Genomic DNA, 19,257 nt, shown 5'->3' on the forward strand with positions numbered 1-19,257 from the left:
CTAATGCTGTCAATGAATGTTCCATGTGACCAAGGTTCATGTAAGTTGATGTTAAAAGAGTGGTGTTATGTCATGGGAACAGTCACGGTTGCGGGGCATTTGTGTTTGTAAACACACCTGACTTGTTTTTTAAAGCTTTCACAATTTCTCTCTCCTTTTTTTCAACAGAAATTTGATCATCACTGTCCTTGGGTCAACAATTGTATTGGAAAACGCAACTATCGCTTCTTCTTCATCTTCCTGCTTTCCTTGACGGCTCATATGGTGTCGGTGTTTGCCCTCACTTTAAGATTTGTACTGTCTGAAAAGGAAAACCTTGGACACGTTAAACCAATAATATCGTATCCTTTTTATAAAGTAATGTACTACGACTAAAATTGTTATTCCATTGGGGAAACATTACATTGTTTCTTATGCACCAGTCTGACTGTGCACATGCTTGTACACCTTTGGCTGTCAATATAAGAATTTTTTTATAATTGACAACTAAAATCGATACCAAAACAATATATAAAATTCCTTTTATTCAAAACATGGAGAAATAAGATTTTATAGAAACCTACATCAGACACAACACAAGACACAAAATAATATTGTTAAAGGGAATCTACAACATATGCTTTTGCTGCAATTTTCAGAAATAAATGGATTTGGATGATTAGTACATGTATGTTATAGCAAATATTGATAAACTGACTTGTTTCACTTTTTGGGCTTATAGATGCTGGAAAAACCAAAAAAAAACAATCAAGTTCTTGTAGTCTGGTCCCCTGACCCCACTTAAGATTAAATAGAGCAATTTGTAGACTTTGGGGAATTGTAAGGTCAGGGAATCAGTCTAGCAGGTTTGTACCCCTTCTAGGTGTGTAATCAATTGCAAAGAAAATGCAGAATAACTGAATATGAAAAATTAGGAGCAGTTTTTGAAAAATAAGCCAGTTTTCTCCAACGCTGGTCGGCTGACCAGCGTTGGAAAAATACAATTTATCTTGAAAATATCAGCACACCAGGGCCCACGATTTTACAGGATGCTTTAGACTGCCACTCCCTAACAATCCAGTAAGGTATTTCGTGATAATGTGATCATTTTGTTTTTCGATGTTTGCAAATTGTTGTATCTTCCCTTTAACCCTTACTCTCTGAGGGTAGTTTACTGCATGTCAGTTGGTTATGCCAATGCCCTCCAGCTGCAGTATATTGGCAGATAAACTATCTTGACAGTGAAGGCTCCAATTGGCAGGAGTTGGAGGCCCTGGAGGGTGCCTGATACTGACCAGCTGGGGGCACTCACTTTGTTATCAGAGGACTCTCATTGTTCTCTGTGGCATGTATTGGAGTGCCTGTCCAGTTACCCTTGAAATGACATGGCAGATATTGGAGGGCCATGCAAAAAACATAGGAGATTTTCTTGAGGCACATATTGGCATGCGTTGGAGGGTCAAGTAGGGTAAGGGTTAAACTGAATGTTATTTTAATACTGTGCCATACTCTGCCCAGTTACGACAACACTAGTAGGTACATAATCACAGGGGTTAGAGGTCAGAAGAACACCAACTTGATAACATTTGCACTAAACAGAGAGGATTAATGGCACAGTTTACTGCGCCCTCTAGTGTCGAAGTGTTGTTGTCTGACTACAGTTTATAGAAACCTACGTCAGACACAACACAAGACACAAAGTAATATTGTTATACTGAATGTTATTTTAATACTGTGCCAAAATAGCGAGATTCATATTAAACCCAAAAGTGAACATCGTTTCAGAATATCTGCAGAAAAACTCTGACGGGTCTTGCTATGGACATAATGATCATGGAAAACAGATTGAGTTTTCCAACGACCAACTTTCATCACCGTGTCAGAATTCTGAGTACGCATAGCATTGGTAGCACCCGTAGGTCGGAAGGACTTAGCAGAATAAATGCTTCTTGGGAGACCGGCCAATAATATGGGTTCCTCTAATATCTGAGCAACCGTGGTGGCTGATATGGCTCTGAAAGGTTTAACAAGAGTGAGAAACACTGGGCTACTTTGTTGAGGGCAGATTAAACCAGTTCTATCAATGTAGGTTTTAAGAGCGGCCACAGGGTCAATGGCTCCGTCATCAACATTTGGAACAGTAATTTCAAAGCCTGATCTAGATGAATCATTCTTGATTCCATGCAAAGTTGGAGTAACCGAACCATCAACATTGAAGTGAACATGACGTGTGGAAAAACAGAGGGCGCACTTTCTTAACCAGTTAAGGGACCTTGCGTTACCGATGGGTACTCGTCGTGGGATTTCTCCACATTCTTTGAAGGATTTTGGGGTTCCTTTTTAACTCCGAGACAAAGATTCCATTCTACCATGGATTTTTCATCCAATGTACGCATCGTCGTGAATTTTTCTCAACATGACTCTGGTGACTTAACCAGCTGCTCGACTGTCCACGGCGCTGAGGGATCGACCCGGCGCGGACCGCCTCCGAGCCTGTTCGCGGTTCCAACTCGCGATTTCAATTGGACTCTGACGGAGGATTGACTTCGAACATTCAGGCCGATTCGATTGTTATTACTTAATTACTCATTGGAGTCGTCTCCCATGTTCGAGATTGCCTTCTGGTTTTTCACTTCTAATTTCATTTATTCAGTGAATATGTGATGACAGCCTTTCCATTAGCAGCACTCGACCGGCTAAGGGTAAGCTTTCAGTTTTTCCATCCTATGACAGTGGGTTGGTCCTCTTCTAGTACTATTGAGCATGTTCATATTACAGGCTCATATGTATCTACGCTCAAGCTACCTTTGGATAGTATGTTGCAACCTGATGCCACTTTTAGTTTGATATCATTTACAAGATTGTTAAAAAAAAGAAGTCTTGACTCTCCATAGACTTGTACTCAAACGTTACTGGCATCTGGATGCTGCATTCTTTCCCTGCTTCTTCCCTATAGATACGATTGTGTTCGGGAATGAACTTGCTCAGCTGGCCTGTTTATAATTCATCAGCCTGTTGGGATGGTTTGTTGATTATTACAATAGACCAAGGATTACTGCCTTACTCTTCAAATCCATCTCTGCCACGGGCCTTCACAGAATATTCTTTCTTTTGTCTGGCGCCCTTGCAAGTTGCCATGATATCTTTCTTAACTGATGCAGTTTTTATTGGAGATTTTATCATTCTGCTTTATTGTCCATATTGTTGGAATTGCATTGGGACTTGTTGCAAATATCCGGCTTTATGGCATTCTTGTCTTGGATAAATGTTTCTATTGCATAGTGTCAGGTTAAATGGCAAGACTATGGTGCAGGATTCCATACTTTGAGATAAGTTAATCATCATCGGTGCTTAGCATGCATGTACATCTTCTACGTCGGTCTCCAACCAGGTCTCAAACCAGCATGATTCAACTGACTGAGATTAATTGCTTCAGCTAGGAGTTTGTAGACCGGTCTTCTTCATCCTTAGCTAACAGCAGAATTTTGACATATCTTCACTGCTTCGAGTCTTTAGAACAAGTATTGTCCTACAGAGTCCAGTCAGAGGTGGTTTTATGTAATTTCATACATAAGGGGTTTGTCTGACACTTTTTGAAGCATTGTCTGGAATTCTTATCTACCACGGTTCTCCCTGACCACGAGCTTCTGCCTCAACATACACTTGTTTGTTGCTTTAGAGAAGGCTATCATTCCTGTAAGGAATGAACTAGATCAGGATACTTCCAACTGGATGGGGTTTCGGCTTACTTCACCCTTTTTTCTCAGTCGGTAGAAGTCTGACATATGGCGGCCCATTATCAAACTTTGACATGCAGCAAAGGCCTTCAGATGGAAATGCTTTCTACTTCCCTCCAGTCTCTGAAGAGAGGTTGGTTTGCTGCTTCCATCAATCATTGGGATAGGCCTACTAATGTCCCTGTACAATACCCATATACGTGGATCATCAGAAGTTGGAGTTACGCGTACCTACAGGGTTTCGCTACAGACCTTTTGGATTTTCACAGCTCCTTTGGGTCTTTATAAGAATCACCGTTGTTGTGGCAGTATTCCTTTTTACAGCAAAACAGATCCATTTGCTCTTGTACTTAGATGATGGGCTATAACAGACCTTACAGGTAGCTCCAGTATATCCTTTAACAGTCTGCCTAACTCGCACTTGATATTGTTTTCATCTTCAGTATCGGGCTCTTTCACGACAGCTGACCTACCTTGAAACATTTTCCAACTTGGTTTCAGGCATTCATTACTGGGGAACATAATACACACCGTGATGGTATCCGAAGCTTCTGGCATCTTGATGATAGACCTAGTTCCCTGGTGCATGACACACAGGCGCTCTTGTGCAGCCTTTCCTGTGTCTTCCCCATCTACGCTAAGAGTCATCTCCAAAGGGATTCCAGTTACCCATCTTAGCTATGACCTACTGCACTGATGGCCTTTTCAGGACAATGTAACTGCATCTTCTACCGTCGCAATGGGTACCTTGGGCAGGGTTTGAGATTCCATCTTGATGGTCACTTAGTACTAAGCACTTGGCCAACTAAAGAGAGCCAGTTGCATTCCTTCAACCAGAGCTATTGACAATGCTCAAGGCCTTGCATTTGCTCATCCAAAGTCCTAATCAAGTTTGTCTTGGTCCAGACGGACAATTCCACAGTTTCGTCCAGGGAACTCACTCATGTTGGGGAACTCTCAGTGTTGGCATTCCAGTAAGGCCTGTACTATCAATAACATAATCCAAGTATTCTTTTCTCTGTGAGGTGTCAAAGATGAATTTTCTACGTTAGCCTTCCACCAAAGGGAATGTAAAGTTGATAGAGATAATGCAACATCAGTCTCAATTTTATCCTCCTGGCTACGTATGAGGATATCATCCACAAATGCCATCAACCGAATCCCCTTTTGTCTCAGGTATTGAATTGCACACCTCAAAGTTTACAGAAATAGTATGGGCTGATGTTCAAGCCATATGGTAACACATTCCAAGTGTAATAGTTACCACACCAACTAAACCCAAGGTATTTACGGAAGTCATTATGCACAGGAATATGCTGAAATCCCTCCGTAAGGTCAATGGCAACCATAAAGTCCCCAGGTTTGAGGATTTCTGGTAAGAGCGTGATATCTTCATGTCTAAACTTGGGTGCAGTACAGCAAGCATTGACCCCACGAAGGTCTGTAATTAGTCGAAGTTTCCCATTCTTTTTTGGAACCGTGGCAATGCATTAACACAATAGGGTGTCCCAGACACTTGCAAGATTGCATTAATACCTTCTAATCGTCTTCTCTCATTGTCAACCCCCCATTTTATCCAATCCAGAAGTAACTAGAACACCCGATTGTGCACCATGTATCATAGTTATCATATAATGATGTCATAACCTTGAACACAACAGTTAATCGTGGTCCATAGTGTTTCCTCTGTAAGGCATTGTAACCGCATGAGGCATTGTAACCGCATTTAGACCACCACTGTGACTAGGATTGTCCGCCGCGGTATCTTCCTCGGCCACGATAGTGGTTAGTGGTACCGCAAATTTAGCACGTTTATCAACAACGTCGGACATTTTGATGGTCGTCATGCTTTATTCCTTGCTGAGAATCTGGGGTCCACAGATCAGATGGAAGACGTACTGATCTGACAGAGTCCTTAATTACGCCAAACTCAATCTGCCATTCACTGCTTGGCCCAGTTGCGTTTGGGCCTAGGCCCACTCGGGGCTGGGAGCCGGGGCGTTGCCATCTTGAATGTCACTCGGTTGCTGAGCAGCAATGTGGTCATGGTGGTCGTGGCTAACATCCGGCATAGATCTCTCTTGAGATTCATTTCGCCGCTCCAATGCGGCAATTCTTGTATTAAAGTAAGCAATAGAGTCCATTGTTCGGTCTTGACTCTGAATTAAAGGTTCAATGGAATCCTGAAATGCTGAAAACTTTGCCGAAAATTCTTGTTCCATTGCAAGGCAATCCGCTACCGTCATCGCACTATTACAGAGAGGATTAATCACACAGTTTACTGTGCCCTCTAATGTTGAAGTGTTGTTGTCTGACTACAGATGCTGTCTAGGTTTTTGGCATGCACATTGCCATGAAGGGTCTGTCTTTCATGCACAAATTAAGTACATGTAGGAGAGACCTTCAGTCCCTGGTTCGTTTCAAATTTGTAAGTCGTCTGTGGATATCGTTAGTGTTCATTTGGTTTGTTGGTCTTTCTTTAAGTTCTTTGAAATTATCAGAATTAATTTTCAGTTTTGCATTTAAGGCATGCCCCTATAAGCTTTGGCTTTGTAACTCATGCCTCAAACTTTATATACATGTAACAATTGTTTTCATGGTTATTTTTCTTTTTGTTTTACCTCGCTTTTTACGGAAATCAATGTTGTTGAATTGAAGTCAAATTAAAAAAGATTTTACTTCATGAAGATTGAACATTCTGCTTGTTGCAAGACAGATATAGGCCTATGTACTTTGATACTTAAAATCCTTAACTTTGGAGAAAAGCCTTGTGATTCTTGGTATTACTGTACTGGCTGCTTTTCCCGTATTTATTTTAGTCATCTTCCACATATCACTGGTGTGCAGAGGGAGGACTACCAATGAGCAGGTAAGACTTGATGACTTTTTCAATAATGATTTTGACAGAAACACTCATTTTTGTGTCGCTAAATGAGGTTTTGGGAGACACTAACCAGTCCAAAATTCTGTATGACTGCAGACCTGTATACTGTTTACCCATATGTCCGTACACACCAGAGGTACTTGTGGGGTACTCGAACAAAGGGAACGGTACCCCACAAGTGAAATCTTTAGAAAAAAGGGTACCCCACAGTGAAATCTTTAGAAATAGGGATAAAAGGACAACAAGCTCCTACTCCGGAACTTCCTGGACTGGAACGTCCATAGCCCCGTTTGTTAAAAATTTTTAGCTGTTCCCAATTTCAATTGGGAACAGTTCTTGTTTTTCGTTAAAGTTTTTTTTTTCCTTTTTTTTGCTTTTCCGCTTCAATGCGAAAAAGCCCTTCTTTTTGTTCTGATTTTTTGGGGGGGCTGTTTCGGCACTTTTGCCGAAACAGCCTTTGTTTTCGTTAAAGTTTTTTTTTTTTTTCCCGGCTGTTTCGGCACTTATGCCGAAACAGCCTTTGTTTGCGTTAAGATTTTTATTTTTTTCTTCTTTTTTGGGGGGGGGGGGGGGGGGGCTTTTCCGCAAAAAAGCGGAAAAGCCTTTCTTTTTGTTCTCATTTTTTTTGGCTTTTCCGCAAAGTTGCGGAAAAGCCTTTGTTTTTGTTCTCATTTTTTTTTTTTTTTTGGCTTCTTCTTTTTGTCGCCTAAACCCCATAGACTTTGTGCACGTTTTTTCTCAACGCCACTTTTGGCATTAATCTTTGTCATACATCATTCAAAGTTAGCATAAGCATAGTCCCTATAGCAAAGATGTGTCCCGAAGATTGACGTCATGGTGACGTCATCGACTAATTTATTATAGATTTTTGAATATTTAATTTTTCCCATAGACTTTGTACACAGAAATTTAAAAAAAATTGTCGATTTGCAAAGGGCATTTTTGACTCTTTGCCAGTAGTTCGTTTACACCAATCTTTGTCCAAGCAACGACCCTAATTTAAACAACATTGTGTAATGATGACGTCATGATGACGTCATCAGGTGTGTATTTATAGGCAATTAAATTGTGACACTTTTAATATTCAAAAATGCATAAGAAATCAACCGTACGCGTCCGCAGCATTTTGTTGCTGGCAAGTGGTAGAATAGGTTGAGGTCTTTATTTCATTCAGTGTGCGTGAAATCACGTGACCCTTGCTTCCGGTCGAAAAAGGCCCAAACCGGAAGTGGCTTATCATTTAAAAGTGGTAATAGATATGAACTTGCTTTTAACGGTGTTAGTCTCTTGGCTGACAGTATTCTTCAAATCATCTACCAATGACGTCATGCAATCTTCAAGCGCCCTCTAGCGACAGGTTGAAAATTAGCAAAAATGTATTTTGAATAGATGTCTGTGGCGAAGTTTGTCGGAATCGCCTAAATATTGATGTATATGATGACCTTGACCCACTTAAGACGTGTGCGCAGTTTTAGGCGAATGACGTCATCAGACCGGAAGTTATAATAAAAAGACCCTTTTTCATTTGAAAATTCTTGAAAAATCAACCATGGCAGTTTTTATATTTGTTTTTACTTTAATTGTCGATTGAAGGGTAGGTCTAAAACATTTCAAAGTTTCGAGGCGATAAGCGAACTCGAACATACCCTGCGCACGCTTAAAACTTCATGTTGACAATACCTCTGCTTCAAAACATGCACACGACAGGACGTCCACAATGTACATGTACATGCACGTACGTTGTACATAGGCACATACATCGTATGTCTGTCAGCCTGCAGCGCACGTGTTGCTGAGGTCAAATCCTGTCCACAGTGACCGTTTTAGCCGATTTTCGGCTAACTTTGACAGATTTTATGTTCATGCATGCGCATAGACAGGGACGTATTATAGCACTTTTGGCATTAATCTTTGTCAGATATCATTGAAAGTTGGCATAAGCATAGTCCCTATAGCCAAGATGTGTCCCGAAGAGTGACGTCACGGTGACGTCATCAAGTGATTTATTATGGATTTATGAATAATTAATTTTTCTCATAGACTTTGTACACAGCTTTCTCCACAAGTCTTTCCCTATACAACACTGATATATCTTACTGAGTAGTTCTGAACTTCGGCTGAGAATTACTATGAGAAGGAAAAAGAAATCATATTTTTTTTACGCCTGTCCTTTGATTGAAAATATTCCCAAGAGTTAGAATAGCAAGTAATATTTTATAAAAATGTTTCAGTTTAAAGGCAAATCACGCATTTAAAGGTGCAGTTTTTCTGCTGTGGGATTTTTAACCTATTGACTTTGTACACGTTTTCAAGCCACCATTTTCATAACTTGGCGATCTGAAATCGTCATCAAAGTTACAGCCAAGGAAGACCCTCATACACAAATTATGCCAAGACTATGACATCATGATGACGTCATCATCAAGTGATTTATTATGGATTCATGAATAATTAATTTTTCTCATAGACTTTGTACACAGCTTTCTCCACAAGTCTTTTCCTATACAACATATCTTACTGAGTAGTTCTGAACTTCGGCCAAGAATTACTATGAGAAGGAAAAAGAAATCGTATTTTTTTACGCCTGTCCTTTGATTGAAAATATTCCCAAGAGTTAGAATAGCAAGTAATATTTTATAAAAATGTTTCAGTTTAAAGCAAATCACGCATTTAAAGGTGCAGTTTTTCTGCTGTGGGATTTTTAACCTATTGACTTTGTACACGTTTTCAAGCCACCATTTTCATAACTTGGCGATCTGGAATCGTCATCAAAGTTACAGCCAAGGAAGACCCTCATACACAAATTATGCCAAGACTATGACATCATGATGACGTCATCATCAAGTGATTTATTATGGATTCATGAAAAATTAATTTTTCTCATAGACTTTGTACACAGCTTTCTCCACAAGTCTTTTCCTATACAACATATCTTACTGAGTAGTTCTGAACTTCGGCCAAGAATTACTATGAGAAGGAAAAAGAAATCGTATTTTTTTACGTTTGCCATTTGATTGAAAATATTCCCAAGAGTCAGAATATCAAGTAATATTTCATAAAAATGTTTCAGTTTAAAGGCAAATCACGTATTTAAAGGAGCAGTTTTTCTGCTGTGGGATTTTTAACCCATTGACTTTGTACACATTTTCAAGCCACCATTTTTATAACTTGGCGATCTGGAATCGTCATCAAAGTTACAGCCAAGGAAGACCCTCATACAAAATTATGCCAAGACTATGACGTCACGATGACGTCATCACCTAATTTTTTTATTGATTTTTGAAAATTTACGTACATATTGTGAAGTCTTATATCTACAGAAATGTAAGTCCGATTGGGTTGAAACTTAGTATGTGGCTATACCAGGATGTGTTATAGATTTAAAATGAGGTGACGTCATGATGACGTCATCCTGAGATTTTATATGAATATTTATTTTTTGGACCTTTTAGACATATCTCCCGAACGCAACATGCAAAATGCAAAATTCTTTTTTGCATTTGGTCTGTTATGTAATAGCTATTTGCACAAAACTTGAACAATGTGTGACGTCATCATGACGTCATCAAAATGCGATTTTTCAAAACTCATGTAAGGAAAGGTCCAATTGTCATGAAACTTGGTGGGTAGGTAGTTAATCATACTAGTATGCAAAGTTCGAAGTGACGTCACGATGACGTCATCAAAAAATTTAAAAATATTTGTCGATTTTCAAAGTGCGTTTTCGACTCTTTGCCAGTAATTTATTTAGATCACTCTTTGTCCAAGCAAAGACCTTGTACACACGCACATACATCGTATTGCCGAGGTCAAATCCTGTCCACAGTGACCGTTTTAGCCGATTTTCGGCTAACTTTGACAGATTTTATGTTCATGCATATTCAGGGCATATTATTGATTAAAAAAAATCATAATGCGGAAAAGCCCTATGTTCTGTTGCAAACAGACATAGACCTCTAGTGTTTTTTTTCTTCTTTTTCAGCCATTCCCCATAGCATTTGTACACGTTTTTACAGTGGAAGGCACTTTGGGCACTAAAATCAATCCGATTGACTTTATACTCGGCACACACTTAGACCAGCATCTGAAGATGTGCCCTGAACATGGACGTCATGGTGACGTCATCGACTAAATTATTATAGAATTTTGAATATTTAATTTTTCCCATAGAATTTGTACACAGAAATAAAAAAAAAATTGTCGATTTTCAAAGGGCATTTTTGATTCTTTGCCAGTAATTCATTTGCACCAATCTTTGTCCAAGCAAAGACCCTAATTCAAACAACATTGTGTAATGATGACGTCATGATGACGTCATCCGGTGTGTATTTATAGGCAATTAAATCGTGACACTTTTAATATTTAAAAATGCATTAGAAATCAACCGTACGCGTCCGCAGCATTCTGTTACCGGCAAGTGGTAGAGTAGGTTGAGGTCTTTATTTCATTCAGTGTGCGTGAAATCACGTGACCCTTGCTTCCGGTCGAAAAAGGCCAAAACAGGAAGTGGCTTATTATTTGAAAATGGTAATAGATATGAACTTGCTTTCAACGGTGTTAGTCTCTTGGCTAGAAGTATTCTTCAAATCATCTACCAATGAGCGCCCTCTAGGGACAGGTTGAAAATGTTCAAAAATGCATTTTGAATAGATGTCTGTGGCGAAGTTTGTCGAAATCGCCTAAATATTAGTGTATATGATGACCTTGACCCACTTAAGACGTGTGCGAAGTTTTAGGCGAATGACGTCATCAGACCGGAAGTTATAATAAAAAGACCCTTTTTCATTTGAAAATTTCTGAAAAATCAACCATGGCAGTTTTTATGTTAGTTTTTACTTTAATTGTCGATTTAAGGGTAGGTCTAAAACATTTCAAAGCTTCGAGGCAATAAGCGAACTCGGACATGCCCTGGGCACGCTTAAAACTTCAGGTTGACAATACCTCTGCTCTAAAACATGCACAGAACGTCTATATGTACATTGTACATACCGGTACACGTTCGTTACGCACATGTATACATGTACAAAGTATGTCAGTCAGCCTGCAGAGCACGTGTTGCCGAGGTCAAATCCTGTCCACATCACAGTGACCGTTTAAGCCGATTTTCGGCTAACTTTGACAGATTTTATGTTCATGCATGCGCATAGTCAGGGACGTATAATAAAAAATCATAATGCCGAATAGCCCTATGTTACGTATTTAAAGGTGCAGTTTTTCTGCAGTAGGATTTTCCACAAGTCTTTACCTATACAACACTGATATCTTACTGAGAATTACTATGAGAAGGAAAGAGAAATTTTGTTTTTTTTTCGTGCTGTCATTCGATTGAACATATTCCTAAGGGTCACAATATCAAGTAATATTTCATAAAAATGTTTTAGTTCAAAGGCAAATTACAAATTTAAAGGTGCAATTTTTCTGCAGTGGGATTTTTTTTTAGCCCGTTAACTTTGTACACGTGTTAGCCCATTGACTTTGTACACGTTTTCAAGCCACCATTTCTATAACTTGGCGATCTGGAATCGTCATCAATGTTACAGCCAAGGAAGTCCCTCATACAAAAATTATGCCAAGACTATGACGTCATGATGACGTCATCACCTAATTTTTTTTATTGATTTTTTAAAATTTACGTGCATATTATGAAGTCCTATATCTACAGAACTGTAAGTCTGATTGGGTTGAAACTTGGTATGTGGCTAGACCGGGATGTGTTAAAGGTAAAAAAAAATTTAGATGATGACGTCATCCGGAGATTTTATATGAATATTTGAAGTTTTTGACCTTTTAGCCATATCTCATGAAAGTAAGATGCAAAATTCAAAATTCTTTATGTATTTGGTTTGTTAGGTAAAAAGTATTTGCACAAAATTTTGAAAAAAAATATCTGACATCATTATGACGTCATAAAAATGCGATTTTTCAAAATACATATAAGGAAAGGTCTGACTGTCATGAAACTTAGCGGGTAGGTAAATAATGGTACTAGTATACAAAGTTTAAAGTGACGTCACGATGACATCATCGTTTGGTTTTTATAATTTTTAGATATTTATAATTTTATTCTGCTTCCACAAATTGCACATCTCACGAACAGAAATGCTAAAGTCAATTTTCTTAATTATATTAATCGGATTTAAGGTCAAAGCTATATGACAAATTCAAATGACGCAACGACTGCATGCAAGTTTGACTGCAAAAATTGGGGAAAAAAACCCGAAAAAAAAAGGCTTAGAAATTGATCACAAGCGTGTGGCATGTGGAGAAATTAAACTTTTTCCAAATACGGTGGGTAATACTGCCAAAACATCCCCTTCCAGTGCATGCTTCAGACACATGTGATTGCATTGGTTTTAAATACTGATCTTTGGCATTTCGCCTTTTGTTGACTTCCGCCAATGCCATCTTAGATTGTTCTCAGTTTCCTTTATTTTTTAAACACCCCTATACACTTATAATTGAGCACATTAATACGAACTAAACCCGCATCGCCGGCTTTGAGGGGTAATGAATAAAATAAATCACTACAAGGAAACTCTTTACAATTTATAACTGGGGAGAAACCTTGAATGAAGACCTGCTACAATTGGAGTTTTACGTAACATTAAATGGCCATTATTCTATTATATGGTCTGTCTGCAGCACAATACTATCAATTTGGTTGTAGCTTGGTATTAACCTAAGCCGCCGTGTCGTATACATAAATCCAACTGACGTCATGATGACGTCTTGACATGACATCTCACTCACATTAAAGCTGCATTTTCTACAGCCTATAAATCTACATTTGCATTTTCTTTTTACTACACCTGCATTACCTATCAGTCTGTAACATAATGCCGAAACAGCCCTATGTTTGTCCACAAACATACGTCTAGTTTTTCTTTCTTTTTGTCGCCAAAAATCCCATTGACTTTGTACACGGTTTTGCTGTGCAGCACTTGTGGCATTCATCTTTGTCATACATCATTCAAAGTTAGCATACATGTAAGCATAGTCCCTATAGCAAAGATGTGTCCCGAAGATTGACGTCATGGTGACGTCATCGACTAATTTATTTTAGATTTTTGAATATTTAATTTTTCCCATAGACTTTGTACACAGAAATTAAGAAAGAATTGTCGATTTTCAAAGGGCATTTTTGACTGTTTGCCAGTAATTCATTTACACCACTCTTTGTCCAAGCAAAGACCCTAATTCAAACAAAATTGTGTAATGATGACATCATGATGACGTCATCAGGTGTTTATTTATAGGCAATTAAATTGTGACACTTTTAATATTTAAAAATGCATAAGAAATCAACCGTACGCGTCCGCAGCATTCTGTTGCCGGCAAGTGGTAGAGTAGGTTGAGGTTTTTATTTCATTCAGTGCGCGTGCAATCACGTGACCCTTGCTTCTGGCCAAAACCGGAAGTGGCTTATAATTTGAAAGTGGTAATAGATATGAACTTGCTTTCAACTGTGTTAGTCTCTTGGCTAATAGTATTCTTCAAATCATATACCGATGACGTCATGCAATCTTCGAGCGCCCTCTAGCGACAGGTTGAAAATGTTCAAAAATGTATTTTGAATAGATGTCTGGGGCGAAGTTTGTCGGAATCGCCTAAATATTAGTGTGTATGATGACCTTGACCCACTTAAGACGTGTGCGAAGTTTTAGGCGTATGACGTCATCAGAGAGGAAGTTACGTTAAAAAGACCTTTCCTTTTTCAAAAATTGCTAACAAATCAATCCGTACAGATATAATCTTGAATTGCCCATTAAATGATAGCGTAAACATTTGCCTCAACAGTGCCAAGTTCATGGGTCACGTGACATCATCTGATATGTGCAAACTTTAAGACCCTATATCTAGAGAACTGTAAGTTGGATTGGGTTGAAACTCGGTATGTAGGTAGACCGGGATGTGTAACAGATAAAAAATGAGGTGATGTCATCGTGACGTCATCGTGTGAAACGGTGTGATTTTATATCGATTTTTAAAGTTTTTTGAAGTTAAGCCATATCTAACAAACGCAATATGCTAAATTCAAAATTCTTTTTGTATTATGTTTGTTAGGTAACAGGTATATTGACAAAATTGCAAAAATTGTGTGACGTCATTATGACGTCATCAAAAATATGATTTTTTAAAACACATGTAAGGGAATGGTCGATTGTCATGAAACTAAGTAGGTATGTAGATAATAGTGCTAGTACTCAAAATCTTAAATGACGTCATGATGACGTTATCGGTATATTTTTTACGATTTTTAAAAATATTTACAATTGTATTCTGCTCACACAATTTAAGACTTTTATTGGCCTCAAACTTTGTACTGACTAAAACCACAATAAAATACTGAACACTGCCAAGTATTTTTACGATGACGTCATCACGGGGCATGTGACGTCATCATGAATGTACGTTTTTCTAAGATTTTTATTGAGAAAACCGTAATTCTGATTGGGTTAAATCTCGGTATGTTGGAGACTGTGATATGTTATAGTAAAAATTTAGGTGACGTCATCATGACGTCATTGTGCAATTTTATATCGATTTGTGAAGTTTTAAAGATTATCACCATATCTCGCTAACCCAACATGCTAAATTCAAACATCTTTTTGTATTAGGTTTGTTATAAAATAGGTATCTGCTAAAAAAAATTGAAAAATGTGTGACATCAAGATGACGTCATCGGAAATGCGAGTTTAAAAAGCACTTATAAGGGTAAGTCCGATAGTCTTACAAATTGGTGGGTAGGTAGATACTGTTAATAGTACATGTATGTAAAGTGTGAAGTGACATAATGATGATGTCATCACCATTTTTAAAATTAATTTATCAACCTTTTAAAATTTTCTAATACAAAAATTTGACATGGTATTTTTTGTGAAAGTATTTTTTACACGTATTATTTATATTAAAAAATTGCGGAAAAGCATATGTCCTGTTTATGGAACAGACATAACTCTAGTTTCCCTTTTCTTTTTGTTCTAACCCAAATTCCAAAGACTTTGTTCATGTTTTATTGACTGCGGCACTTTGGACCTAAAACAAACTCGTATTCTAATGACACTTAACATATGTAAAGACCCCATAGTGAGTTTGTGTCCCAAAGAGTGACGTCATGATTATGTCATCATGGGTCACGTGACGTCATCTTAAATGTGCAAACTTTAAGACCCTATATCTAAAGAACTGTAAGTCCGATTGGGTTGAAACTCGGTATGTAGGTAGACCGGGATGTGTTATAGGTAAAAATTGAGGTGACGTCATCATGACGTCATCGTGTGATTTTATATCGATTTGTGAAGTTTTGGACCTTTAAGCCATATCTCACGAACGCAAATGCTAAATTCAAAAGTCTATTTCATTCACTTACCCAAATAGCTACTACATATGCATATTTATTCAGCCGACAGGCTCAAACGCTAAAAGATTTAATCAACCAACGAGCACCCTCTCGGGGCCTACCCATTATGCTACGTCATGAATCCGCCATTATGCTTCCTCTTTTTCTAGCGACGGCATCGTGCAGAAGCAAAAAATTTTGCTCTCGCCTTTTGACGAGTTTTTGTACGATTTTCGCTTTAAGAGTTTCTGTTTTATAGAATTTATCAACCAAGTGAGTTGTGTAGAATACTGTAGAGTTTGGTTTGAGTTAAGTAGTTCTCATTTAGAGTGATTTTGGAGTCATTTTGCTTTCGTTTTTCTTTCACGTGGCGTAGCAGGCTTTTCAGCCTTTGTCTGACACCGCGTGCGGCGGGCCAGGTCGGCACCGCGGGACTAGCCCAGTGCCGGGTAGGCATCGTGGGTTCTCCCTTTGGGATCGAGTGCAATCCCCTTTTAGCCAAGTCGGCTTTCCTGAGTTATTATTATTATTTTTGTTGTACAGTTATTTAATAATAATATTTCTTTGTTAAAAAAAAATTTTTAAAAACCAGTGCATTTAGTTTATGACTCCATAGACGGACGAATCCGTAAAGACCTTTAGGGGAGACAGTGCGTCGTATATCCCCGGAGAGAAGTGCGGTTATTCTCCACAAGGTCTGCTAGTCGCCCCACACGTGGGGCCCCTGTTCCGGAAGTCAGACTTTCGGCCGTTCAGGGGACTAGCGAAACGTTTCGAAGAATACAGCAGTTTCGGCCGTTCCCTGTTCTCCGTTCGTTTCCCCTAAGCTCGCGGTGAGCTAGGGCCTAGCGAGACGAGTACAGTGGGGGTATATCGACAGAGGTCGTTCCCTTCCCCCTGACTGTTTCAGCTAGCTCGGGGAGCTAGTAAGCTAGAAGAGGACGTTTCGTTGGGTATATCGACAGAGGTCGTTCCCTGCCCCTCGCCCGTCCTAAGCTATCTCGGTAGTGCGGCGACAAACGAGATAGCGGCGAGATATTCGTGGGTATATCGGCCGTTGGCCGTTCCCTTCCCTCGGCCGCCTCGCCTGGCGTGTAAAGAGAAATTCCGTGGGGTACAACGACCAGCGTCGTTCCCTTCCCCTCGGCCGTTCTCAACTGCATTTATCTCAGTAGTACAATAGTACGAAAAGACGAGATAGCAGTGAGTCCCCACGCAGGGACATCGCCGTAGTCTGTAACGGTCATCCCGTGTTACGTGTTTTGACCGACATCAAACATACGTCCTACGGTAGGAACACCGTGAGGATACCGGGGATAAAACTCCACGTGTAACCACGGCCCCCCAGGCGACCAGCCGTAAGGGTCCCGCGGTTAAAAAGGCCGCATCAAAGGCCACCGGCGGTCCCAAGGGTAAGACCCAAAAAGGGACCAATAGTCGCTCGATCACGCCGCCGGTCTCCGGACCATCGGCGTCACCTAGCAACCCGGCGTCGATTTCCCGTGGTTTCACGGGAATTTCTTCGCCTCATCCCCCCGGTCTGCTGGCTCCAGCAACCCTCGGGGACGACCAGTCACGGAGCGGTAAAAGGATTCAATCCTCACCGGCCCCGTCTGCGCGTTCATCGCGCTCCGAGCTTCCTGCTTCCACCCGTGCGGAATGGGCAGGAGTCGCGTTGACTGACTTGCCTCCTCCCCCAATTCGGGCCACGGACTCGCAGTCAACATCATTCTTTGATCAATGCTCCGGAATTCCCAGGATATTATCGGAGTTTTCATCCAGTGAATCAAGTCACCCAAGTAAGAAAAGGAAACACAAGGCAGCGCCGTCTTCTTCAGGGGATTCCCCCATAAGTCGACGCATCGGAAAAAGAAAAACAAAGGTGTATCCACGGAAATCTTTCTAAAAGCTTTCCAGGACATCAACGTTTAGCTAGCAGCCCTCACTAAACAACAACAATGGAGATCGGCCCCAACGGTGACTCAGAGGTCACTCCCGGCGGCCGCATTTCCTGGACCCAAATCCGGGTCTAATCCTGCCGGATCCGGGTGTGATCTGGCCGGATCCGGGTCCAATCCGGCCGAATCCGGGCTTAATTCAGCCAGATCCGGGCGCAATCCTGCCGATTTCGGGCGGGATGAGAGGGGAACACACTGGGCCCCCAGATCCTGGGGTGGCCATCAGTGTCTGCTCAGCTAATCCACCTACTCCGGGCCGCGATTGGGCGCCCCCGAGATCACAGGCAGGAATTTCCTTACACCCATCTATGAATTTGGGCACTTCTGTTCAAGATGCTCCTGACATAGATGTCGATGATACTCACCCCCCTTCCACTCACTCACAAGATGAGTGCTCTGGGGATGATGAGGCCACTGACCCTGGCAATTTTTCGCCATTTGAGACTCAGCTGAGGCTGGTTCAAAGAGATATGGTTCGGGTACTGCAAAACTATGCCGGTGGATCACTTATGCGCCGATCGCATACAACGCATCGCCGATTCAAAGAAATGGACGGCTTTCAACAAAAGGTCGGCAGCCTATTTCCAATTTCCAGAAAAGGACCCAAACGATTTCTTTACGGTTCCTTCTATTCCGGATACGGCCAAGGACAAATTGACTGGAGATAGCGGCAAAGCCCCGACCAAGTCAATATTTGTCGATAAGACTAGAGCAAAGATGGAGGATACAATGAAGAAGGTCAATGAGGCGGCTAGATTTGGCTCACAAACAAGCGCCTTTCTACTTCTGTTATCTGAATATATCGTCTGCGCATGTGAGGAAGATTCACAATTCCAGCCGATATGTTAGCAGCAGCCTTCCAGTGTCTGGACGAAATACTCCGTTTCTCTCTTGACCAATTTACGAGAATCTCTATCCTGTCTGCCAAGTCACGTAGGACTAACGTGATGGATGCACTTTACATACCACACGAGGGCGCTAAGAAGAAGTTAGAAGACCTTCCTCTTATGGGCAAAGACCTTTTCGGAGGCAAATTCCAGGAAGTTCTGGAAGTTGAAGCCAAACGAATTGAGACAGCAGACAAACTGAGCTTGAAGAAGCCTTCAGCCACTAACAAGCCCAAGTTCTCTGGGAAGAAGGCAACGAAGGGTGCTCCCTCGTTTCGCCCTGCCCTTAAGAAACCATTCAAGCCTTTTCGCCAACAGACGGCCAAGGCATCAGCTGGTGCAATGGTTTCAGCTCCACGCCCCTACTCTGCCCCTGCACGCCAATTTAGCGGCCGGGGACGTGGCGGTGGGCAATCAGCCCCCCGCTCTGGGTGGCGGCGGTGACGCCCCTACCGAGCCGACCCCGACACTG

The 19,257-nt window shown here is 40.6% G+C and overlaps 1 protein-coding gene across 3 annotated transcripts in view; it reads left to right on the plus strand.

Annotated features, from left to right (window-relative positions):
* Positions 1-19,257, plus strand: part of LOC119726987 (palmitoyltransferase ZDHHC5-like) — an 86,872-nt gene that overhangs the window by 38,755 nt on the left and 28,860 nt on the right. For all 3 annotated transcript variants that reach the window (XM_038198848.1, XM_038198850.1, XM_038198849.1), the window contains exons 5-6: positions 169-341; positions 6,483-6,585. In XM_038198848.1, the coding sequence (XP_038054776.1) occupies positions 169-341; positions 6,483-6,585 (276 nt within the window). The remainder of the gene's footprint in view (positions 1-168; positions 342-6,482; positions 6,586-19,257) is intronic.

The sequence above is a fragment of the Patiria miniata genome, unplaced genomic scaffold, assembly GCF_015706575.1.
Source record: "Patiria miniata isolate m_02_andy unplaced genomic scaffold, ASM1570657v1 HiC_scaffold_2, whole genome shotgun sequence".
NCBI lineage: Eukaryota > Metazoa > Echinodermata > Asteroidea > Valvatida > Asterinidae > Patiria > Patiria miniata.